Consider the following 25,630-nt stretch of genomic DNA (forward strand, 5'->3'; position numbering starts at 1 on the left):
CCTGACTTTCATAATACTTTTATGCAAACAGGTTGTCATATTTTACAGACAAGCAACTAAAATCCAGAAAAAACAGCTGTTAAAAATGTCAGGAGCGCACAATTGAAATATGCAGACCATGGGGTGTTTTTTAGTAAATGCAGTTTTTATAGCACTTAGTATGTTCTAAGCACAGCTCCAGCTAACCTGCAAATTTCCAACAAGGTAAAAGTTGCCTTACACATTGCATTGCACCAAAAAGGAAAAAAAAAAAAAAAAAGAAAGAAAAAGGAAGAAGTGCTTCACAGTCACCTTCTGATTAAGATGCGTGGAATTTTTGTTAAAATGAACTTCCCAAAAATTATACTTTTATGCTGTCCTGGGCGCAAGGACTACACTCACCTTTTCGTACTAGCACCTGCATCTTCGCCAAGACCAGACTTTTTCCCTTCTGTTCTCTTTCGTTCAGTGGAAGACCAAATTCATTTCAGACCGGGGCAAGGTCTGCGCTGAGCTCAAAGAGCAGTTTTGCCTGTGGATGAAATACAGAATGCTGGTCCTCATCTGTCCTTCAAAGAGTTTCATGTGAACCTTGTGATGGATGAGACATGATTATCTGTCATTAGAACGAAATCTAAGCACAATTCCAAAATTGAAACTAATGCCCCTATGTACCCAGGTGGGAGGGAGCAGGGTGAAAGTTTAGCTCATCATGCACGGCTGCTGTTCCACCTTCCCCGCATAACTGTCACCACCATAGGCTTTGGCTATGTAACAGTGCGTGTACATACACATAAGTAATGTAACTGACTGCTATTAGGTTAGGTGGCATTTTAAGAGTGGATTAGTGATGACAGAAATTAAAGAGAGAAAACCTTATCCTTTACCTTGGATTTGCGCACATACACCAGTCATAGATCTAGAGAGACAACTCCACGCATAGCCCTGCTGCATTACCTAACTCCCCACAAAACAGCTGAGCCACTAGTAAGCCATGTTACACTCCCCCGCATACTTATAACCGTAAGTTTTATTGGTTTCTTTTACCTGACGCTGTAACACCATCACCAGCACGGACCGGGCTAACCCCTTCACCTCACAAACTACAGCTGCCCGGCCCAGGAACGGATGCTCACGAACGGGTCGCCTACAGCGCTGTGAGGAGCCCAGCCGCCCCCTCCCCGCCGCTCCGAGGGGCGCCGGCGGCGGGGCACGACGCACCCGGCACGCGACGGGCCGCTACCGGCCCCTCGAGAGCCGCGCGCGCGCGGCGCTGCCGAGCCCTCGTGCGCGGGAAAGCGGCGCGGCCGCCGCGGGCCACGTGACCGGCCGGCGCCATGGCCGCCGTGCCGTGGGGATCCCGCGTCGTGGCGGGGGGCGAGGAGGACGGGGACAGCGACGAGGACGGCTGGGATATCGGCGTCGTGCGGCATGAGCTGCAGGTGGGGCTAAGCCTCTCCGCTCCCGGCGCCCTCGAGCTGGGGCCTGCGGCCGGGCGGTCTCAGGGTGGGGTAACGTGAGGGAGGTGGCGTCGGCCTGAAACCGCGGTGAGGGGAGTGGGGCTCGGTGGGTCTCACTGAGGAGGGTGGCCTCGGGGAAGGGCTGCGGCTGGCATTTCCTCTGTGATTATTTGCTAGCAAGGTAATGGTGGTGTACCCTTAATCCAGGAGTGAATAAAACCTAAATTTCGGAGGTTTGTCTTCTTACATAAAACCTTAATATTTATTTAAAACACTTTTCTCCCCCTTAATAACAGACCCTAGTCCCTATTTCAACATGAGAATAAATTTGAAAGCAACTGGAGGCCTATAAAGCTGTTGTAGATCTTAAATCCCTGAGACTGTTTCTTGCTAACATGAAGATTTAAGTGCTTTTATTGCAGCTAATAGGTGTGAGGCATCTGATAGTGTGAGGTAGAGGGAGATTCTGCAAGGCTTTTTAGCCATTGGTTTGTCTCATGGCTGGAATTGGAAAATGGAAGTAACTGAATACTTGCCGTACTGTTGTTAAAGGTTATAGTCAGTTTTTCAGGGGCCTTGATCTTTAAATCAAGGCTCCTATCCAAAGATATATGTTATTTGGAAATTGTTGACTGAGTAGAACAAAAATAGGGCTAAATTATTATATTGGCTGTTTCTCATCTTTGGTTTTCTAGACACTAAGCAGTTATTAAAATCTTTACAAAAGTTGTTGGAAAGATAGACTACAATGTTCTGGGGAAAATGGTATAATTCTGGGTCCTCATGTTATGACTTCAAAACTTATAATGAAATATGACTTCCCTTCTTTCCATACCCACTTCTGTCTGCAAAGAAACTAGTGAATAGTCCTCCACTTACTGGTGTATGTAGGAGTTTTGTATAATCTAGATAATGCGAGCAGCAATCTTCAGCTGCATCTGCAGCTTTAATAGAGAACAAATCTGTGATGCTTTTGAACTTGAATCAGGCAACTGTCTGATGCATAAACTAGTCTTTTGGTCAGGGCATTTTTCAGCCAAATCATTTATGATGCAGCAACACAAATACCTCTGCCACCACAGGAGTAGGAGGAAAGAGGAACGGTAACCCTTTCCAGCAGTGCTGGAAAGATTCATGCTGTGAGTGATCCAGATTCATGCTGTATTAAGCCAAACAGCTAGTCATTGAGCTATGTTGCCCCAAACTCTTAACTTTTATGTCTGGTGGATATATGTTTTTAATGCTGTGCTTTGCAACCTATGAAATGTACAAAAAAAGGTACAGAAATGCCTTGCAATATTTTCCTAGTGCCAAAAGAAGAAAAGGAATCTTAATTGAAATCAAATATCATTAAAAAAAACGGAGAGCAGCGTAGGAGGGTAGCAGTTCTGTTGAGAAAGAAGATATTTACATTTTCAGAGAATGGAACCTTTCTGAAAAGTTAATTTAAAACTTACATTTTACAGTAGACCCTAAGCAGGTCTACAGAGATGGAAGAAGGAAAGTCTTACCTTGCTCCCCACCCACCCCTTCTCCTCGTTGTCCTTACAGAGATCACTAGTGCTTTTATACTGAAATCAAGCTGTAGTTTTTACCTTGAAACAGTTACTAGGTTTTGACTTAACTTTGCTTTGCTTATCTAGCAGTTGGATCAAATATTGCAGGCAGACAAGAATGACGCGTTAAAGAAGGCTCTGTTTCGTGGTGATGTGTCATTAATTGAAGAACTCTTAAACTCCGGTGAGGAAAGTCAGTTATGAAGTTGAATATTTTTCATTGAACTTGGCAAGAATTCTAAGGCTTCGAAGTTTCTCATTTCAAAATAATGTGTCGAGTGCATGTAGGAATATGTGAATGTTTCCAGTACAGGATATAAACTCTTATTTTAAAGGTGAAATAACTTTTTCAGTGACTCAGCATGTAGTATTCCAGCGTATGCTTTCTAATTTATATTTATTTCATTGGTCAGGAGCCCTGAAAATTGAGAAAACTATAATGTGTGAACACTGAAATAAGGTGTTTCTTTGTTTTCAGATGCATCTTTAACCTGAAAATATCAATTACAAACACTGAATTTGAGGTGACTTAAATTGAGAGTGAAAATTCAGTGGGTGATCTTACTTTGGTGTTGAAGGTTTCAGGGTGGGTGGCAGGAAGGGGAGGCTGGCTTTTTTGTTTTAATTCTCCCCCAGTTTGGAAATTCCTTTTTTTTTTTTTCCTCGCTCACAGGACTGGTGAGTTTCTGGTATGTGCCCTGTGTAATACTGCTGTCCTGGCAACATCAGCTGGACAAAGATTTTGTGATTCCGAAAGGTCTAATAGGGTTTATGTGGCATTTGTCACTAAAAAGTAGTTTGTCTTAACACTAAAAGCGTTTCTCCCTGTTCTGTTACTCAGTATTTGTCTGTAATGTGTTTCTGTTATTCAGTGTTAGGAGGATTGGATCACTTACTGAAGCATCCAGGGCAATCAAAAACTGCATAGCTGAGTTGACCTGCCTAGTGATAATTGTCAGGAAGTTCTGTTTCGGCAAGCAAGCAGAATATAGTAGCCAAGAGCTTGTTCTCTGAGGAAAATCTGTCTTATAGCTGGAAGAAAGTAATTTCCTCGTTAGCAGTGGGGTTTTCTGAGTTTTAAAACAATGACATTACTTGCCCTTTTAGAAGACTGTTTCTCACCACAGTGGGGGAATGGTTTGCTTTTTAAATTAAGTAAAAACTATTGCACAGGCTGAAACACAGAGGTGTAATACTGAGTGAAATACATCTTCTGTCTTGCTTTGAGAAAATATGTTCTTATTTATAGGTAGAGTTTTTAGTGATGTCTGTGCATCAGATTGCTTAATTGTTTTGTTACAGCCATCCATTTTTAATTGCTTGTATTTCAGTCAAACAGCAATAGTTCACTTTCCATGTTGATGCCTGCTACGTAATGAGCTGTTCTGTGCTGTTGTAAGATGATGATAGGTATCTGTAAGAGCGTAAGGTCAGGCCAAAGATTCCTGTAGTCTAGGGTCCTGTCCCCTGAAATGCACAAGGCAGTATCACAAAAGAATCTGTCATTTCCTGAAAATATGATTAACAGTAAATTTTGACCCATCCAATACTGTCCTGCAGAGCAGTAGAACACAATGCCGCTCTAACAGGGAGGTGTTTCTGCAGAAAGGTAACATTGTCCGTCAGAGGATCGGTGCTCAGTCAGATTAAATGCCTCCAAAGTTGCCTTTAGTGCATGTTCAGTAGAGCTTGTAGGAGGCTCACTACCAGTGCTCGACCAAACTCAGGGTTTGTGTTGGAAGTGGATTTCCTTAGCAACAGTCGGGGCCGTTCTTTCAGGTAGAGTGAGAACGTGTTGTCTTCTGGCTTGCTTAGCCATTGCTTTAAGAATCTTTGGTGCTGAGGCAGTTTTACAGAGCTCCTTTAGGAGATGGACAAGCACAATGTCTTCTCTTACCCCTCCTATAAAACGGCAACATACTAAGAACAAGTTTCTGAAGTACGTGTTACAAAAAGTAATGCAAGGAAGTAGCAGGTTTAAAAATGACTTGGGCATTTTGGTCTGCTTTGGGAGTAAAATACTTAACACCATATAATTCATATGTTCGTTTTCCTCAAATGGAATTAAAAGTTATGACCTCATGACAGTTTAGGCTGATCAAAGATATAGCTACAGGCAAATCCTCTTTCCTGTTCACATTCAGCAGTCTGTTCCACTCCTGTCTTTGCTTGAGTGCTGGAGCTCATCTGATCTTTTGTGAGCCAGTTCAGGGAATTAAAGTAGTAGTAAACTATGGGAGTGTGTGTGGGGGGTGTATAATTTTTCAGCCAGTTTAGGACTCTGAACCCTGAGTCAGATGGGAACCATAGCTGGCCCAGCAGTGGGAGACATCAGCAGCTCTGATTTAACTCAGCTTTAAGGTATTGTAGAACCACAGCACAAAGTGCTGACAGACTTAAAAGAAATCGATACTTCTATTAGAGAGAAGTCTTCTAGAATCAAGCATTTTAGAACTTTTTCCTCAGATAAATTTGGTCTGAATGTGACTGTATTCTAATACTAAGAGCTGTTCTTAAACTAAATGAGTCTTTCAAAACCTCTTTTTTTTTGTGTCAAACATGGAATTATTTAGCATTAAAAGCTGTATGTAGAGGTTGATTGTAGTTCTTCAGGCATTACCTTGTTAACCTTTTTGAATTTGAGGTTACATTTTTCTGTATAAAAACAGCCTTTCTACTGTAACTGTTAGCCACAGTCAACAAAATATCTAAAAGAGGTACCGGAGAAACTGTAGTAAACACAGAAAGAACATGATTCTTTTGCTGTTCTTTTGCTTCACCATTACTCACGTGCTTCATATAGTTTCTGCTGTGGAGTATGTCTGGGGCCAGAACATATTTCTCCCCATTCCTGGTTAAAGAGGAGGATAGTTGTCTGTAACTGATTGTAGGAAAGAATGTTGTATCTGCTTTGCCTCCTAGACATAATTTGTGAGGTTATGTGACTGGCAAGGTCCTCTGCTCATGCCCAGAAAGGAACACAGAGGGGCAATGGCAGGTGGAGGACCCCAAATAACACCGTGGCCCAGCTCCTCCCAGGCCTGTCATGGAAGCCATCAGCCCATCTCAGGCTCATCTCCAGAAGCCCAGAAGAGCAGAGAGGCCCAAGGGCAGGCAGGAACCCAAATTATGGACTCAGAGGAGGGGACTCCCAGGGCTGTCATAGGGCCCTAGTGCCTGGGTGCCAGCGAATGTAGAGACGAGTGACTGAAAGGATGTGCCAGCCACAGGAGTGGGACAGGGGGTCAGAAGCCCATGTGTCTGTGATGCCAGCAGCTAGAGGAGATATATCTATCCCAAAGGGGAGCAGGATGAGACCATTGGTGCTTTCTGTGTTCACATGAGTGCTCTCTCTGTCTGTGTTGATCGGTGTGGTCAGCGGTGTATGTGTGTGCCTGCTGGGAATACACGCTCAGCATCAATACTGGTTGGACCTGGGGGTGTGGAGCTGCGGCAGCTTCACCTCTCTCTGGCTGTTGGATCTGGCCTGATTTTTCACCAAAATTTTTTTTCTGGGCTTCACTGTTGCCTTATAGGACTTCTTAAGGGCCATTTTAAATGCTAAACTAGCACTGCTTACTTCAAAAACAGCTCATGTAATGAGAGAGTCTGAGTAGTAACCAACGGGAGACATTTCTGGTTCAGTCAACAACTCCTATAACCATGCAGCCAAGAAGCAACATGACTGTTACTGTTTCAGGTGTCCTTCCTTCGTCTTCCTCTCAGACTCTAGCTGGTTTGCACTGTGACTTTCACACTGCGTGGTACTTCGAGGCAATCACTACAAAGATGGCAGGAGACCATGCAGGCCAAACAAGCTGTAACACAGCTTTGACATTCCATTGCCAAAAAGACCTTTCTACTTCTAGAACTTAGAAAAAGCATCGGCATCATGGCAGATGCCGTCTGCTATAGGTGTAAAGAAAGCAGCAAGGAAAATACCTTCTCAAGAGTTTTAGTAAGTCTCTATATGCCTGCCAAGTAGATCTTTCGTCACTATTGTTCAGATATGTATTAAAATAAAAAGCTCTAGATGGGAGCTCTAGTTACATGGACTGCTTTTCTTCTTAAGAGGAAAAGGGACTTCTTAAGGCTGACAGAGTGCCAGCTTTCTGCTATTCCTTTCCTAATAGTGTTACTTCAGTGAGCTGTTGGATATCAGACTTTCTAAATTCTTGAAGTGACTAGTCTACAAGGAAGTTCAGATATGACTGCTAAGGGACGCTTGTTGGCTCCCTTTGTAGAACTTGGCTGTGGGCTTCAATGACATGTTTTGTATACTGCAGACAAACTGGCGTGCTGTGACATTAAGGGCTGCAGATAGCAGTATGCATTACTAAGAAGATTTGATTATAAATTCTGTGGCTTGCAGGTATTAGAGGTGCCAGAGTGCTTCAACACCTGGCTTTCATTGAATGGTTACTTCTTTACTGAGCACTTCTACAACTCTAGTGATCTTAAACAGTTGAAGAATCAACCCCAGAGCAGTGACCTGTTACTCCCTCAGCTTTAATGACTTTAAGTTGCTACACTGAGCACATCTTTGACAAACTACCAAGGCAGGGAAAGTAAATACACATTTTGCGTGAACAGGTATGCATGTAACTCGACTGTCACAAATTTCTTAGGACAGTTTTGTTTTTTTTCAGAGCTGTCTCTTGTAAAGAAGTATTTTTGATTATCTATAATCGCTGTTGGACTAATATGGAACCAGCTGATGGAAACTTATAGAGGAAGTAATATTTGAGGAAGGATTGAAGGAAAGATGATTCCTCTTACTGCAAAAATGTATAGAGATTTTTATTTGAAAGTTGTCAGATGAGTATCTCGGTCTGGTACTTGGTTCTTGGTGAATTTGGGAGGGCTGTCTGGCAAGCTTACTTCTAGCCACAAAGGAAGATATGGCTGTTAATAAAGAGTAACAAACAGATCTGGTGATTGTGACTGAATCTTGCATAATTTTCTATTTCTTCTTTCTATTGAGATAGTATTTTGTTAGTACTGAATGCAAAACAGGTATCTGCTAGTTAACGAGGAAAGCTATTGCACATAAGTGGAGAAAACAGAGATTCTGTGCACTTCTCTGAAGTTATTTTTGCAGCTAAATTTATTACTTGCATTTTTTTTTTAAATGTAGTCTTTCTGTGGTACTTAACTTCTTGGATTGGGAACTGAGCTTCCTTGGTGTCAGTTCTAAAAGTTGTTTTCTGGTATTCTAGATAAAGGTGTATTAAAAAAATGAAAATGGTATGAGACTTCTCTCCCTAGGACTAAACGCAAACAGTGTATAACCTTTGTAATGATACATATTGAGAGTAAGATTCATAAAATGCATGTTTAATGTGGTACAGTTTTATGATTTTAGTATCTTAAATTTTGACAGGTATAAGCATAGAGTCTAGCTTTCAGTTTGGATGGACTCCCCTGATGTGTGCTGCCAGTGTGGCTGATTTTGCAGTAGTGCGTCTTCTTCTGGACAGAGGTGCTAATGCATGTTTTGAAATAGGTAAGATGTGAATGAAAAATACTAGCCAGTAATGCTCAGTACCAGACATTGTCCTATCCTTATTCTCTTTTTACATATATAGGGAAAAAATCAAAGTTCACAATGGAACTGGGACCTAGTCTAGCTTTCACAGTTTTGAAGTAAAAGTAGTAGTTTTAAAGTCAAAATTCTATTCTTGGAACTGATCTGGATTCAGTTGATGGGTTTTCTTGTTCTTTCACTCTCATTCTGTCTCTCCCCGCCCCCCCCCCAGTCCCCAAGTACTTTTTTAAAAAGGGTGTTTGGAAATACTTGTTCAAGAATTCTAGGATAAAGTTGTAGAGTTAAAACTTCCTTTGTTTGATCCTGTTACGAAGTATGTACATGCAGAAAACAGCTAGAATCCCAAACAACAGGAATAGCTTTCCAGTTCGTGGGAAACTAGTGTGGACTTCTCTAAAACTAGAGCACAATTTTTCTGTTAAGTGAAAACTGTTCTTCAGTGTGTTGCTGGATCGCCTTTTTCTGCAAGAGTTCAGTGCAGCTTCTTAGTAATATCAGTTCCTCTGTCAATTTTTATGGCTTAATAGTAACTTTTTCCTACTTAAACTATGGTTATTTTCCTTCTTTTTCATTATGTTGGAAGATTTATCCAAGTTCAAGAAAATGCATTGCAATACAGAAGAAACTGATGTGACACACCATACTGCCAAGTGCATAAAAGCAGTGATCTTGTTTTCCAGTAACTTGCTGATAATTATAATAGTAGTAGACTGAAATGCAGATGGGACAAATCTGGCTCTGAAAATTTTCTTGAACTTCTTAGCAACTGATCAGAGTATGAGATTAGAGTAGATTGTCTGCACCAAAAGCAATCATGCCTTCAAATTATTGTCCTTGTTAGCCAACTTCAGAAAACTTCCATGTGGCTGCCTACAACTCATACCTGTTCCTTGTTTATGGCTGTAGAGAGCTCTAAATGAGGCAGAAACTGCTGTGGGCAGCGGTTTCAGCTGACCAGTTAACCAATGTGTATGGCATTTTTTCAGTGTGTGACCAACTGCGTTTGCCCTAAGTGGCACCTTGCTAGGATCAGGTTTCTCAGCTTGTTTCCCTGTTAGTCTGTGTGGGGAAACAGTAGCTAGGGCATATGCGCAGCAGAGTACTGTCCAGCCAGGAACAGTCTTGCAAGTCATTGATTCGGGTCCGGCCATGTGTGTTCAGTAAAGCTATGCCATCCAAAAGTGGTACTAAATGTCACTAGTCCTGCTTCTTTTTTTACATCAGCAGGCAATCACATAAGTGATCCTATACTAATTACCCTATAATGCTTATAATCCTAATAATAGCTGTACTGTTAATCACCTTTTGTCACCTTTCAGTCATTCTTTGTAAGTAGTTACTTAATTTTACCCTTTTCGGTAGTCATGAAGAACAGGGAACTAATGTAGCATTCACTATGTGATGGGATCAGAATGTAGCATCTTTGAGGAGTAAATTCATGGCTCTTCTGGGTTTTTCAGCTAGGCTGAACATAAACTGATCTTTTTTGCAGTCTCTTACCAATTTTTCTCTGCAAAAGAGAAACCTGAGAATTCTAAGGTGTTCCTTCCCCTTCTCTTGCTCACATGTATAAGCTATAGGTAGGCTAACAGAACTGAATTTCCCACTCTTTATCACTACCTGAAATACTGAATACAAATACAACTACAGGTTCCTCCTAAATGTCATTACCAGATTAGGGGTGCTTATCACTACCTTTGTTCAAAGTCCTGCCACCTTTCCGTTCATGTTGTTATTGATAACCAGGTTAAACATTTTGAGTAACAATCTGTCAGTGTATCAAGTAATTTACTGAGATGTTAATTGCTTACTGTTCAGGAGTTTAAGTGACTCTCTGAAACTTAATTTTTTATTTAACATACTGATTGATGTGTGTTAGAACTTCTACATGAGGTAGTTGAAAATTAAAAGATGGTATATTAAAAAAACAGATGAATTTAAATGCAAAACTAAAGTCTTTGGTTGGAGGGCTGCGGGACAAGAAGTGGTGAGAAATAAAGAAAGTAGAGCAGATGCGGTAAAGTACATAACAAACTTCTCGTGTTTAAATATAATAAAATCTGACCTCAGTTGAAGAATAAAGGTGTTAATACGTACACGGTCTTAAAATTTCTACAAGAAAGTTAGAAAATATGTTGTAACACTTCATGGTCTGGTCTGAAGTAAGTACAACTAAAATCATACTTGTTCAAGGCATGTCTGAACTTGTGAACAAGTTTGCGCAATAAGCAAAACAGGCAATTATTCAGATGGCAGTCTTCTAATAGACTCTAGGGCCAACTAACTCGCTAAGGTCCTTGAGGTGTGATGCTTCCCACATCTCTGTAGGAGAACCATGGGAAAGGAGATCTCCCCTGTTCTGTGGGCAAACAGCAGTGGTGTACAATTCTGATTTGTGAGCAAAGGTGGCATGTAACACCCAGCTGGCTTCAGAGCTGGAATAAATACGCTGGTTCCTCCTGATGAATCTTTATGGACTGTATAGATGGTCTTTAAATCCACATCTAAAACCATACTTTTAATCCTTCTCTTGCCACTACTGCTCCATAGTAGTCTAGTTTAGTAAACTTACTTCCTTCTCCTTAAGCCCTATAATAAAGCCTTGTTACTTCAACTGTCCTTTGTATGGGCCTCTGTTCTCCCTAAAATTGATGTTGCTATGTGTTTATAATACATTTCATGCACTTTTTTTTATCCATTGCAGTTAAATTCCTGTAAGCTGTTTCTCCCCTTGACTGTGTTTTGGGGGGAGGTGGGGAGGAACAGGGAGTGAATATACTGGTGTGGAACAAGATTTGAGAAACAAGCATCTATATTTAAACTCCTACTGGGTTTTTTGGGTGCCTAAGAAGTATCCTAAACTTCAGTAGGAGTAGATGCTTTACTACTGCCATTCACTCTGATCTTTCTGCGTATCTTCTCAGATGCCTTTATCTTACCTGATAATTCTAGTGACTTTAACTGGAAGGAAAACAAGTTTCTTACCCTTTTCTAAATGTCTTAGAGTATCAGAACGTGATTAACAACTCTTGCAAACGTAAAGGCTTTTAAAGGAACTTCTGGATTAGCATGGTATTTACATATGTAATTCTCTAACTGTAAGTTTCAAAACAGATAAGTACACTGTGCTGATGGCAGCATGTACTGCACATGCTTCAGAGGAAAACATCTTGAAGACTGTAGAACTGCTTCTATCAAGGAATGCTGACCCTAACCTTACTTGCAGGTACCAAAAAAACCCCATGTCTGTGAATACAGCATAAAATTTAATATTAATATAGAGAGACATCTTTATAGACATAGCTGCTGTTGGTTAAGATGACGTGTACTTCATTAGCTTTTTATAACTTTGCTGCTGTCCGTGTAAGGAAAGATTTGTGTCCAGATATTTATTTCTCCTAGTACGGTCATTCATCTGAGTAAGTAAGACTATGATCAGTTTTATCAAATTTAAGTATGTTACTCAGCTGAACAAGATATAAATTTAAGATTAAAACTAACTTAATACTTTGATAGACTGCAGTATAAGGGCAAGAAATATGTCCTCTGCCTTTCCCAAATCATATTGCCTCTTCTGTATAAGGATGTAAGTTAAATCAGTTAATTCTTTATTTAAATTCATGTCCTCCTTTTGAACTTTTTGTGGGTATCTAGCTACATTCCTCTCACAGACAGCCTCGTATAGAAAAAGAAAATTTCTCTGTAAATAGAATACATTTATTCCAGTGCAATCTGGAATAATCCAGATTGAAAGGAGATTTAATCTCCTTTTAAAAACAAGTAACAGCTTGTTTCTTGAATTACCACTTTGTGTCTCAGCAGTCTCAAACAGTGCATTGTGAGATGTCTGTAGTTGCATAGTCTGATGCAATGTTTCATTTTGCATCAAAAAGAAAGAAATTCTGGACTGACCCAGGATAAACTGTCCTCCCTCTGCTGGGAAAAAAGATATTGTTTGGGTCAAATTGAAACTGCTTGTTTTTCAACTAACTGAAATTCATTTTTTATACCACAGCTCTTTCACCACATTACCTGAGATATGTGGACTGTGTAGCCCTCAGAAAGAACAGAATTGGAGGCCTGTTGGTTCTCATTAGTGGAATTGTATTACTCTGGGCCCTGAACCTCACTGTGAGCATAGTACTGATAGACAAGGAAGAAACATAGTTGTGCTGAAGTGCCACTGATGTCTGGTACCAGATTTAAATGCCATTCATTTATTCTTACCAGAGAGGCTAAAAATTGTTCATGAAAGAAGAGAAAGCTACAGACTCTGAAATAATTACGTATTGTTGCCGTCAGATAGCTGGGTGTTAGGATAAACATCCTGCTTTAAAAAATGGGGGAAGTCTTGGCATTATTAAACTTTGTCCTGGGTGTTTGAAAATGTAAGCCAGAGTGCAAAGCTGCAGGTTTACATTAGGAAAGACCTTTGGCTAAACTTTGGGGGGGGGTGGAATTTGGATTCTGACACAAGAGATGGGAATTTTAAGGGCAAAACTTTATTTATAAACTTAGAGTACGTTATTCATAGTTGGTCTTTATATACAAATATTTATTTGCTATCTCTGTTTCCTAAGACCTTGTGCTAACATGTGAGTTATGCTTGCATACATCAGATACAGTGCCCAGTTGTGGTTTTTTTCACTTTTGCAATCGTAGTCTTTCTCAAATGAAAAGATGAATTAAGTGACAATCAGATTCTATGTCGTATTTGTACCAAACAAAAATAGAAGTTAGATGGCAAGGTCTGGATTTTTCAAAAATCTTCATGCTGCCTTTTTTCCTTTCCAGTATTTGACATGGGTGCATACCGCTCCATCATTACAACTGCTCGGGCAGCAGCTGCTGCTTCTCATGGGCTTCTTTCACTGTGTTCTGAAACAGTGGGATTAAACACATCAAACCAGGTTCTGTGAAGATAAGGGATCAAAACAGACCCTCTATATGGCACTGCAGTCCCACTTCACCCGTTTGATTAGAGCAAGCAGGATGTTCTGTGGGAGGACATTAGAACTGTCAGTGAGTTGAGATTATTGTGAGAGTACTTCCTCTGTGATCAGCTTACCACAGGTGTTAAGAACTAAGCTTCACAGTATTTGGCTATCTCAGCACTTAAGAACTGGAATGATTTTAGGAAGCTTCTCTTTTGTCTGCCAACAACTGGAATGTGTGTGAATGCAAAGCAGAATACTTAACTTTGATGTAAGGTAGAGTTTGGTATTTATCCTCGCTCTGTTGGGCTGTCAGGGCAGTCAGTAGGCTTTTTTATTTCCTGTCATCTGGAGGTGATACACAGAAACCTGAAATTTTTTTTTGTCTAATTCATGAAGTGTGCGTGGAGCAGGGAAGGACTAATGAGAAATAAACTGATTTTTGACATGCAGTCTAAGAAAGAAGATGGGTTTAGGGGTGGGTAGGTAGATGGTTTCTTTGCAATAGGATAGAGTACTGAGGAGAAAGTATTCAGTAGAGTAACTTCTGAAATTTTTGCTAAATCAAAATTGGGAACTGAATACTGATGGGTGTAAAAACAGTTTTGTTAATGAGTATGTAGTCTGTCAAAGCATAAGTGCTAACTGAAGAGTTTTGAAAGACAGACAAGAAGTAAGGTAATGGCTAGGTGAAACAAGAAGGCGTTAAGACCTGCTCTGTATAGTCTTTGTAGAGCTACTATAGCCCGAGTGCTTCATTTAAGTGAATGCTACCTTGTGAAATTTGTTCTGCTTATCTTGTTTCATTCACCTCCCTCTTGCTCCAAAATGTAAATTATATACTTTATCCTTTTGTAAGGCTTGGAAATATTTAAGCAGTCTTTTTCTTAAAACCTCTTTTAACCTGCAGTGCTTTCTTAAAGGTATGCTGGTTTTATTAATGTTAAGCTCTGATTTTGTTATAGGCAGAAGGAAAAGGCATGACCAACTGATAACTAAATTACTGCTGCTAGGAATACATGTCATAGGTTGTTCAGTAAATACAGATTTTAGTAATGACATCCTCCAAGTTCTTGTTTACATAGAGTAAAAGAAACCTAATGGCTTTGCCAGTAAGGAGAGTGTTTTGAGTTGATGTTTCATGCCAATAGCTCTTTGTTAGAAGAAGGTACAAACAGGTGAGTGACTGAAACCTCCTTTATTTTGACATAAGCTCTTTGCCTCTTGTTCTGTTTGGGATATGTGGAGGTTTGATTTTGTTTGTGTGGCTTTTTTTCCCTCACTCTTAAAATTTCTAGCACAATTGAGTCCTGGTCAATGACAAAGTCTTCAGTGTTTCTGCTCTAAAATGGTTATGAATTTTGTGTATGTTTAAAGAAAAGTCTTCAGAAAGTCTTTGATTTATTTTGTTTTCCTTTTTTTAGGGTGAGTATTATAAGAACTAGACCTTTGTCTGTCCTTTGTCATTGTACAGATTAAAAGTTGAGATTGAAGCATGCTGTCATGTACATGAATGCATATACATGAAAATACAATCACTGCTCAGGTCTGGTATTAAGTTGCCTACATATGTTCACTTATGCTTACATTCAGAGCAGTTTTGAGGAGTATCAAAAATGGTTTATGATGAAAATTTTGGTCTGTTTTGCCCTCTTGAGAAGATGATAACGGAAGGGGGAAATTTTCATCGCAGTGTTGAGATCACAAGGTAGGTCTCTCTTGAGGTTGCATAGTCAGAATTGTGTAACACCTCAATTTTAACAAGATATTTATTGCTACTGATAAGATAGTAAGTCTGCACTGCCACATAATAATTTCAGACCTTGACATTATCATTGTGTGGTAGTTAACTATGCCAAATGACAAACAGTACGGTTCAGCAAAGGCAAATAGCCTGGGAAAAGTTAATGCACTACAGTGCATTTTATGGCTGGGCAAGAAGATCGGGGAATTTAATACTGATTGAGTCAAGATCTTCGATCCACTTCAGAGCAAAAAATACCTTGTGATGTTACACTATATTATACTTCATGCCTTTCAGAGAGTTTTTTATTCTAGCACTATGAACTCAGGACAGAAAGACATTTTATTATGTTGATCAAACATCAGGACAGCAGGAGTAAATATAAAAAATCAGATGCAAAATTACATTTATCAAAGTACTGTGTTCCTCTGGGCTATGTCCATGTATCTCTTCCCTCCTCTTATCCAAGTTAGGGAGAAGTCAAAAGCATGGTAAATGTGCGAGTTCTCTGAGTTTGGAAGAGTAGCTTTTGAATGTAAATGTTGAGGCTTGTTCATCAGATCTTTTGGTAGGGGGAAGGAGTCTAGACATCGAAATAGATGATTGTACTTTTCCCACCTAGTATTGACTGTACAGTGGTACCAACAGGCTTACAACTGTTGATCACAGTTTCTGGGTGGAGGTATAAAATACTCGGGGACAGTAGCAACATTAGATGCTATTTTTAACAGAGGCATTCTGACAATGTACTGTGGTGTTTTGGAATGTCACCGGAGCAGCCTTTGTGTAAAACAGAAACAAAACCTGCACTGAAATCCATTAGCATTATATCAGCAACATTCTATCACAAGTATATTAAACTTCCTATCGTTGCCACTAGCTTACCCTGATCATGGGTTATTTGCATAGAATTGGTTTGTTTTTTTTACATGACAGAGAATTGCCCTTTCATTAGAAAGGTGGAGTAGATTTCACATGTATGTACTGAATTTCTTGGCTGGAGACTTTACCCCCACTTTGAAATTAAAGTTGAAAATGGCCTGAGAAGTTTATGATTGTGTGGATAACTCATTTGTTTTTCTACTTTACGTTAAAGTATAAATGTCTTCAGCTAACCCAGCTTGCTTGTAAAAATGTGATGGAGTGAGGATGAAGGAGGACAGGGCAGGATAATTGGGAATGTCATAGTGTCCTGGTTTTGGCTGGGATAGAGTTAATTTTCTTCCTAGTAGCTGGTACAGTGCTGTGTTTTGGATTCAGTATGAGAATAATGTTGATAACACACCGATGTTTTAGTTGTTGCTAAGTAGTGCTTACACCAGTCAAGGACTTTTCAGCTTCCCATGCTCGACCGACTGAGGAGGCTGCAGGTGCACAAGAAGCTGGGAGGGGGCACAGCCAGGACAGCTGACCCCAACTGGCCAAAGGGACATTCCATACCATGTGACGTCATGCTCAGTACATAAACTGGGGAAAGCTGGCTGGGGGGGCCGCTGCTCGGGGACTGGCTGGGCATCGGTCGGTGGGTGGTGAGCAATTGCACTGTGCATCACTTGCTTTGTATATTCTTCTATTATTATTATTATTGTTATTATTATTATTTTATTTTATTTCAATTATTAAACTGTTTTTATCTCAACCCACGAGTTTTCTCACTTTTACTCTTCCGATTCTCTCCTCCATCCCACTGCGGGGGGTGGGAGGGAGTGAGTGAGTGGCTGTGTGGTGCTCAGTTGCCGGCTGAGGTTAAACCACAACACATAGCATAGAGTTCTGCCATCCCCATTGTTAATTTTTATGCTAATCCCTTTTATTATCACATCCTTTCTATTTTTCTAGTCATATGAAGATAACTTTGTAGCTGTCTACCTTCCCACCTCCGTGTGCTGTAGAACTTAAACAGATGCCTTTTTTAATTTTAAAACAATCATGTAAACCAGAAGCAGAAAGGTACAAGAACTGGCAATCTGAAATGAAGCCTAAAACTGGGGAACCTGAAACTAAGCTGTCGCCTTTTCCAGCCCAACCTTCTTACTAGAGCTGTATGTTCCATTCTCCTAACAAGTTCTGCTTCAAGAAGGTAGGGGACTCTCCTACCTTGCTCCAGCAGACAGTGCCTGGAAAAAAGTATCTTGCAGCTCACAGTACACTAAAGTATGTTCTTCCAATAGTACTTGTTGTATAGGGTTTTCCATCTCATCACTTAAAACCCCAATAAGCCAGAAAAGAGGCAAATAGCTTTCCTTCTGTTGCTGTGGACTCACTGTTACCGCTTCATTTCTCAGTTCCAAGCTTAATGTACAGCACTGGAGTGGTGAAACTGGCTCCAGAAGCTTCTGAAGGTGCTTCCTGGTTATCTGAAGCAGTGGTCAGTTTGCAGATCGATAGGCTAAAATACTGTCTTGTAGCATCATTTCCTTGCTTTGGGATCTCAGTAAGAAAAGATTGAGACTAGACTCATAAGGTTAAATTGTTTTCTACCTGCTGTATTTTTTTTCTAATGCTAGTGATACACTGGTCTAGTTAATAAACATATATCCAGTTATGAAACTTTACATACAGCTTATACTTCTTAAGATTAGCAACCTGAAATGCTGAATTTTCTAGATATCTCCCCGATGGAAGGAAACCTGTGTCTAGATGGAAGACATCTTCTCTTCCCCTCCTCCCTCTTCAGAAGTTTTCCAGGAAGATGAACTTTGTCTTGCTTGAGAGCATGATCCCAAACATAAGAATTTGTGTTTGTCAGGTGTGGTGAATTCTGCACCACAGATTCAGCTTAGTAGTAACAGACAGGTACTCGGGACATTTTTCAGTGAGATAGCTAGCTGTCGCTGTATCACCTGGTTTTATTGTGGCTGGTGGTTATCCAGGATAGGAGGCTCCAAGTGGTAGCTTTTAGGGCTGTTCCATTCCGCTTGCTCTCTTGTTGATTATGTTTTGCCCCATTTTTTTGACAGGATCAAGAGGTTCTTATAGGCTCACTTCATCTTCTTGTACCTTTGTGTAGATGTCACATACAAAGTTTTGGATGGCCCTGAAGGCTGAAAAATCTTTTGGTTTTGTCTTTTTCTCCAGCCTTAACATAAAAGCAGGGAGACCTAAAGATAAAAACAAACAAACAAAAAAACCCCTTTCATTTGCATGAGACCAGTGAAGAATTTCTTACTTTTTATTTAGGTGCTGCACAGCTGAAGCAAACATAGTTGGAACAGACATCATGCTTAATTAATAAATTGCTTATATGCTTTTTTAGGATTTTTATTTATTTTTTATCACTTGAGTATCATGTTCAATATGGGCAAATGTCATGTGGCAAATCGTGCCATACAAAAGGACTTCACAGGTGTTTGGACAAGAAGGTCATCTGCAAGCCAGATTGCTAAAACACGAATGTCTGCATGGTTCCTCAAAATGACGAAAGGATTCTTCAGATCTTTTATCTGGAATGGTTATCACTGCGCTTTCTATGTACATTTTTAGATTGAGTACGATGTACCAGTACATTTAATTTCTGTTCAACTTTAGCAAGAAACAGTGGATTTGGCATCTTAAAGCTTGCTGTTGTATTTGCAGGGGTTCTTTGCAGGGTTAGGAAAACAAGATTTGTTTTCCCTAATGTTCTAGTCTCCCTCTTGTGGACGTACATGTAAATGGACCTTGCTTTCTGAGGTGGTGCCTATACAGCATGTGTCCAAGACATTAAACGGTACCCCCTCATATATAGTGATGCATAAGTGCAATTGCAAATTTATGCAGTCTATATATGTTTCTACCCTGACACAGCTTGTAACCTTTGAAATTAAAACTCGAACATTAAAATGGAATGCTTGAAGTACTAATTGCGTATTCATGTGGTGGACCTTTTAAATGTCATGTTTATTGGGTTTTCCTTAAAAATGGAGAAACTTTTTCAGTGGCTTTAATGTCATGGAGCTGTTGCCTTGATTTCAGATACCATATCTGTAGTACTGTGCAGCTGTAACCACTACAGGATGTTCTTTGGAGAAAAGACTGTTCTGTAGCCTCTGGACTTTTGTTCAGTATTTTTCATTTGGAAAAGCAAAAGGTAATTGTGAGGTAGTAGCAGTGTGCATGTTCGGGGGGGGGGGGGGGGGGGGAGGGGAAGTTGAGACCAGAAGAAACAAAAATGAAAACAGGCATGAATGGACTGTTTTTGCAGTCAGGTGTAAATACTTCAAAGGTGGTAGCATGGAAAGTCTGTCAAAGGCTACCTGCCACTGAATAGAAATAAGTGTGGAAGTGAGTGTCCTCGTTGGGCAAGAAAGTTTGATTTTGTTGCTACAAATTATTAATTGTAATCAACTTCTGTTCATCCTTTAAAATACTGATATCTGTAGATACGAGTATATGTGTATATATAGATATCTATATCTCGCTATCTCATCAGCTGTTAAGTTACAGGGGCAGATTGTAGAGTGTTTTCTCTATTTTTATAGTAATCTTCATAGGATCACAGGGCAATTCAGGTCAGAAGGGACCTCAGGAGGTCTCTAGTCCAACTTCTTCCTTAAAGCCACCTCCACTATGACATAGGGCTACGTTGCCATCTGGTCTTGAAACCTGCCAAAGATGGAGACTACAAAACTTCCCTGAGCAACCAGTTCCACTGATTGACTGTGCTCCATGGTAAAAATATCTCCTCATATTCAGTCAGAACTTCTGCCTTTGCAGTGTTGATGGACTAAATCGAATTAGTTATAGACTGATGCAAGTCTTTTAATTTCATTACCAAGTTCCTTTCTCTTATTGACTGTATGTCTTGAAGGCCTGGTTACCTTTCATTTTCCTTATCTCCAAGTAATTGACTTTTTTCCCTATCGTAAGTCTCTTTCAAATTTGTAATATGACTGGATTTATTTCAGTGTGCTTTTAACTGTGTTTACATAAGGCAAAATATTATCCTTTTGTGAATGAGCAGAGCAAAGAAAGGTGAGTAAAGCCTTAGTTCTAGCAATACTCTGGAAGGAGGCAGGAAGTCTGTATTTTAAGACAGCTACTTCGGTATACATACGCTTTTTGGGGTCCCTCTAGTGGTTGGTATTGAACTTATTATTAAGAAACACAATATTGGATAGAGTGACCCTCCGCTCAAGTATATCCTAACAGATAGAATAATCTTCTGACAGCAGATTTTTGACACAGAGCTATACATTAAAAGCAATACATGATAGTTTTTCAGGAAAAAATACTGCATTTTAAGATACAATAAATTTTAATTGAACATCACTAGTAAAATATTTTAGCTTAAATCTGATTACTTCATAGTGACCAGAAAGTACACAACTTTGTCCTCCAATACTGCATTTTTTTTAATTTTTTTTTAATTCTGAAATCTTATTCTACCAAAGAATAAGTGTCAGGCATCTGGAAAGATACTTTTCTAACAGAAGCTTTTGAGCAATATTTTTTTTCTTTCAAAATGCTCAGAGCAATTCACAATGGCTTCATCTTACAAGCATCTCAATAGAAGCATAAGGTCAATAGACTGTTGTCATTATGGTTTTGGGATATAAAAAAAAAAGAATAATGGGAAAGGTGGTGTCTGTGAAGTACTCCAGCAATTGTAAGAAATAGTAATATATGTAGGAGCCAAAGCATCAACACATACGCTTCTGGCAACAGAAAACAAAAATGGGATAAAGGACAAATATTTTGGTGTGCATTTAGTTTTAGTACTGGAAAAGTTAAGATTTTTTTAGTATGGTATTTGTATGTAATTCTCTGAAGACTCCTCTCGGGAGGGGGGGGTCTGAATGTTGATAACACATGTGCACCCTGCGCTGTTGCACTGCACCTGTGCACACCGGCAAGAGTTGTGTGACCCATGATTCTTTTGCTTACATTGGTTTTACCAGACAGGGTTTTGCAAGTATGTACATAGTTGTTGTTCTTAATATTCTTCCTCTTAAATATTCAGTTGTGATTTACAACTTGACCTCCACAAAACTGCATATTTCTTTTCAGAACGTTGGATTTAAATTAAACTGTATGTAGAATTTGTCACTTAAGCTGTGTCTTTTAAAAATAATTTTTGAAGTAAAAAATGAAAGTGTCTGCCACTTTTTTTTTTTTAAATTGAGGCAAAAAAAATGGGTGATTTGCTGATATTCTCTGCTTTTACGAGCGTGAAAACTCTGATCTGCAGTTATGCCTGTTCCCTTCTCATTAAGCTGGTCTGTGTGCTAAATGCGAGGCCTGTTGCTGGGTCTGTGGTAGCAGCAGGAGGGATGGTCTTTAAAAACTGGTTTTGTGTAGTTCAGAACCAAAACAGAAATGGTTTAGTCACCAAGCTACCGTGTTTCATAGCTGGGACATGTTAAGGTAATTTGTGTGTTAATGCACTACTTGGAGGTGATAAAACATACATTTATTTATTTATTTATTTATTTATTTATTTATTTATTTTAACTCTTTCTCCCAGAAGTACTGTAGGTCTATATTCTAACTCCTGGAAGAGACTTGTTTAGTTTCCTCTAGGTTTCCTTCTTATGGAGGACAACAATTGACTTCTTGACTTCATTTCAATCAGAAAATAAATCCCAACTCTTAAAATATTTAAAAATTGCTAACTGGACATAAATGAGTTGCTGAATCTGTACGTTCTGTTGACCCTTGCGCTGCAGTGTGAATGTGGTGTCTTGGGCTTTCATCCTCTGATTAGTTCTTCTGCAGAACAGAGAATCTTTGCAGAATTGAGGTGCTTTACTTGATAATGCAGTTGGATTTTGATATCTTGAAATAATTTTTTTCACTTGTCCCCTTTTCTTTCAGGAGACAAATGACTCCACTGATGTATGCAGCTAGAAAAGGCTGTCCTCAGGTTGTTGCTCTTCTTGTCGCTCATGGATCACACATAAACTCCCAAGATGAAAATGGATATTCAGTAAGTGATTTGCTTCTGTGTGTTGTAATTGATAAAAAATTTTAAAAAGCAAGAACCCACAAACTTGTTCTTAAGTACAACTTTCTCAGAAATACTCATTGGTATATTCTGCTTTAACACCACTTTGAGATTCTTTTGCATTACTTGTCTTTGTCTTCAGATTCTGCCAGGTAAGAACTTGTGAAGGTTGCATTATTGATTGAACCTCTGTTCTTTTTTGCTCCATATGTAAACTTGGTAAAACGAAGATGTTCTTTGCAGGCATTAATATGGGCAGCACAGTATGGACATAAAAGTGTAATTCTAAAGTTGCTTGAGCTGGGAGCTGACAAAAATCTACAGACTAAGGATGAGAAAACAGCAGCAGAGCTAGCAAAAATCAATAAACATTCAGAGGTATTTAATTTCATTTCTCTTTGAAATGCAAATTCTGTGTTTTGCCTCAAAAATCTGTTCATTAATTGTATTATTTTCTGTAGAAGTATTACTTTAATAACTAAATTATAGCAGCTAGTTGAATACTTGTGCTTTTACATCTATATAGACTATTTTCTGTTATATCCAGACCTTTCACAGGGCTTTAAATACTATATAGTGATGTTTTGGGAACCTTCCCCCCCCCCCCCTCCCCCCGAGAATCCTTGACTTCAGATTTAGAATACAGAACAAGGGATTATTCATGTTAATAATGTTGATATGAGAAGTAGAAAAATAATGTGTTGGTTTTTTCCTGTCTGCCAAAGTATGTGAGAGACTCTGGATATCAAACTAATTTGCAGTGCATAGTTTTTGATTGAATTTGGAAGGGAAAAAGCTAAAGCTAAAAAGGGAGGGAGTTGGTACTGGCCATCTTCAAAATCCATTCTCGGGAGGGAAGAAGGTGTGAAATAATGTAAATTGGTCATGAGATCATTGGAAAACCAGCCACTAATTATCAATGTAGAGAGAGAGCTGCTGAAGACAACATATATTCTCCTAAAATAAATCTGTTTACTGCTGTTACCAGATGATGCAGTGGATCAATCGGACCAGATTTCTGTGTATTTTGCTTTGAGTTGCTCTTGCCAGTGATGTGGCTTTTTGCAGTGGCTCTTCAAAAATGTATAATTCACTCTAGTGAATTGTAATTCACTTTACAGTTTTCCTCCCTCCCTCCCCTCCCCAACTCCAGGGCTAGGCAGGAGGAAAAATGATAACTATGCACAAAGCTGTCAGTGTAGGCTAGCAAGATCAGTGTCTGAGGCTCAGTGATCTGTTAGCTCAGGTTACTGAAAGGGGCTACAAATGCTTTCTGCCTTTGATAAATGACTTTTTCAGCAGGCTACGGCCATATAATCTTATAACACGACTTTCTCTGACGTGGAGGGAATACAGGCTCCTCATACTTGAGAGGTGGGTCTTGCCTCTTGACCTGTGAAGCACTAACTTTCACACAGTTACTGCAAAGTATTGCAGATGGTATTGAGATATTTCACGGTCATGAGCTTCTTCCTGCTTGGGGGTCTGCTCTTCAGGCTGGTGACAACCCGAGGGGCTGTCATATAGACTATGTCTGCAGAAACTGTATCTGGGAGGGGAGATACTTTTCTTACATGTTGTACTGGGTGGAGTTATTTTTCTTCCTAACAGCACGTATGGGGCTGCATTTTAGGTTTGTGACCAAAAGAGTGTTGATAACACACCAGTATTTTAGCTATTGCTGAGCAGTACTTGTGCAGCATCAAGGCCTTCTCTGTTTCTCACTCTGCCCCCCATGCCCAGCAAGGAGGCTGGTAGTGAGCAAGAGGTTGGGAAGGGGGCACAGCCAGGACAGCTGACCCCAACTGACCCAAGGGATACTCCGTACCATATAACTTAATGCTCAGCAATAAAATTGTGGGGAGACATTTTTCCGAAGTGGCCATTGCTTGGAGACTGGCTGGGCATTTACTGGTCTGCTGGTGGGAGGTGGTGAGTGGTGGTAAGTGGTGGTGAGTAGCTGCCTTTGCATCACTTAAGTTTTGGGGTGTTTTTTTCCCTTCACTTATTAAACTGTATGTATCTCAACCCATGAATTTTTTCTCACTTTTACCCTTCTGATTATCCCCCATCCTTCTGGGGGAGAGTGAGCGAGCAACTGGGTAGGGGCTTATTTGCCAGCCAGGATCAACCCACCACACATACGTATATGTGTATATGTATATAAAACTGGCTAGTCACCTGAATTTCTGGAAAGTGATTTCACCATTCCTTTAGGTTTATTAAGGTTCTACTTGTTTTGCTGAATTTTCTGGTAACTATCTCAAAACTCAGACGGGCAATTCAGTTTCTGGAATCCATCACTGATGCATAGTGATATCTGGCAGAAGGCTTGCTTCTTTAACCAGTTGAAAGAATCCCTGTCTGTCAGATGTAGTTAACTTAGATTGTCAGTAGTAAATTGCTAAATGTTGGGTCCATACATGCACTGGAAATCGAGACATTAAAATAGTCGTATGCCTTGTGTTCTTTAGACAACTAATTCCCTCGAGTGTGTAAAACTCTTGTCTACAAACCACAAAAACGAGTATGTTGGTGTATTGCTGCTTCTGTAGTGACAGATGCTAACTTTTTTAGACTATGTTATATATACTGTTTTGCTCTGCGTCAGTTCATCATTGTGCTGGAATTTGGTTAATTCAGAAATGCTCTTGATAAACTCTGTGGGCTTAGTCTTAACTCCTCATTGTAGTTGTATGTTTAGAAAGTGGTGGCAGATGTTTCATGTTCCCTGTAAGTAGTAATTTATGGTAGAACTCTTTGTAGTCTTACTCCTGTGTATTTCTTTATGCATTTTGAGATTGAATAATAATTAATTCATTTTGGCTCCTTCAGATTTATAGTTTACTCTCTTTGGCTGCAAGTCACTTGCAAGGGAAATACCATGAAACGATTAAGCAAGAGGCTATCTACAAATTTCTGACAGCTGTCCCTGACCACAGAGTTGGGTAAATACAGTCATAGTGTAATTTTAGCTTATAAACATTCCTTAGAGATTGTATTTGTTCATATCAGTGATTAAGTTGCACTGATATATATTGTGTATTGTTTGGAGTGCTACCAAGAGTCCACAGTAAGTATATTAACGTATTACTAATTTTTCAAGATTGCAAAGTTCCTTTGCACTATAAACAAAGAGCGTGCTCTAGATCTTTCCTTCCTTACACTTTGTGTAAAGCATAGTAGAGCCAAGGTCCAATGTCACTTCAGTTCATTTCAGCTCTGTTAAATTTGTATGCTCCCCTGTTAAATACTCCTTGTTGTGTGATTACCTTCATTTGATGTTAAATTTTTCATGCTTTCACTGAATACCTGTTTTCAGCTTTGTGCCACCAGGAAGAGCTATGCCCTTTTCTTTTTTTCTGCATATATGAGAGTCAAAATTAAGTATGAACACCAGTTAAGCTCTAGAATTTTGCATAGTATGCCCCTGACCCTGAAGCTTGCAGGTGTCCTGTGACTGAAATCAGCTCCTGCTTCAGCA

At 39.6% G+C, this 25,630-nt stretch overlaps 1 protein-coding gene across 1 annotated transcript in view; it reads left to right on the forward strand.

Moving 5' to 3' along the window:
* Positions 1 to 1,316: 1,316 nt before the first annotated feature.
* Positions 1,317 to 25,630, forward strand: part of ASZ1 (ankyrin repeat, SAM and basic leucine zipper domain containing 1) — a 42,016-nt gene continuing 17,702 nt past the window's right edge. The window contains exons 1-7 of the mRNA XM_076328643.1: positions 1,317 to 1,421; positions 3,083 to 3,179; positions 8,379 to 8,501; positions 11,658 to 11,769; positions 22,017 to 22,128; positions 22,390 to 22,524; positions 24,982 to 25,094. Of these exons, the coding sequence (XP_076184758.1) occupies positions 1,317 to 1,421; positions 3,083 to 3,179; positions 8,379 to 8,501; positions 11,658 to 11,769; positions 22,017 to 22,128; positions 22,390 to 22,524; positions 24,982 to 25,094 (797 nt within the window). The remainder of the gene's footprint in view (positions 1,422 to 3,082; positions 3,180 to 8,378; positions 8,502 to 11,657; positions 11,770 to 22,016; positions 22,129 to 22,389; positions 22,525 to 24,981; positions 25,095 to 25,630) is intronic.

Source organism: Aptenodytes patagonicus, chromosome 1, assembly GCF_965638725.1.
Source record: "Aptenodytes patagonicus chromosome 1, bAptPat1.pri.cur, whole genome shotgun sequence".
Lineage (NCBI taxonomy): Eukaryota > Metazoa > Chordata > Aves > Sphenisciformes > Spheniscidae > Aptenodytes > Aptenodytes patagonicus.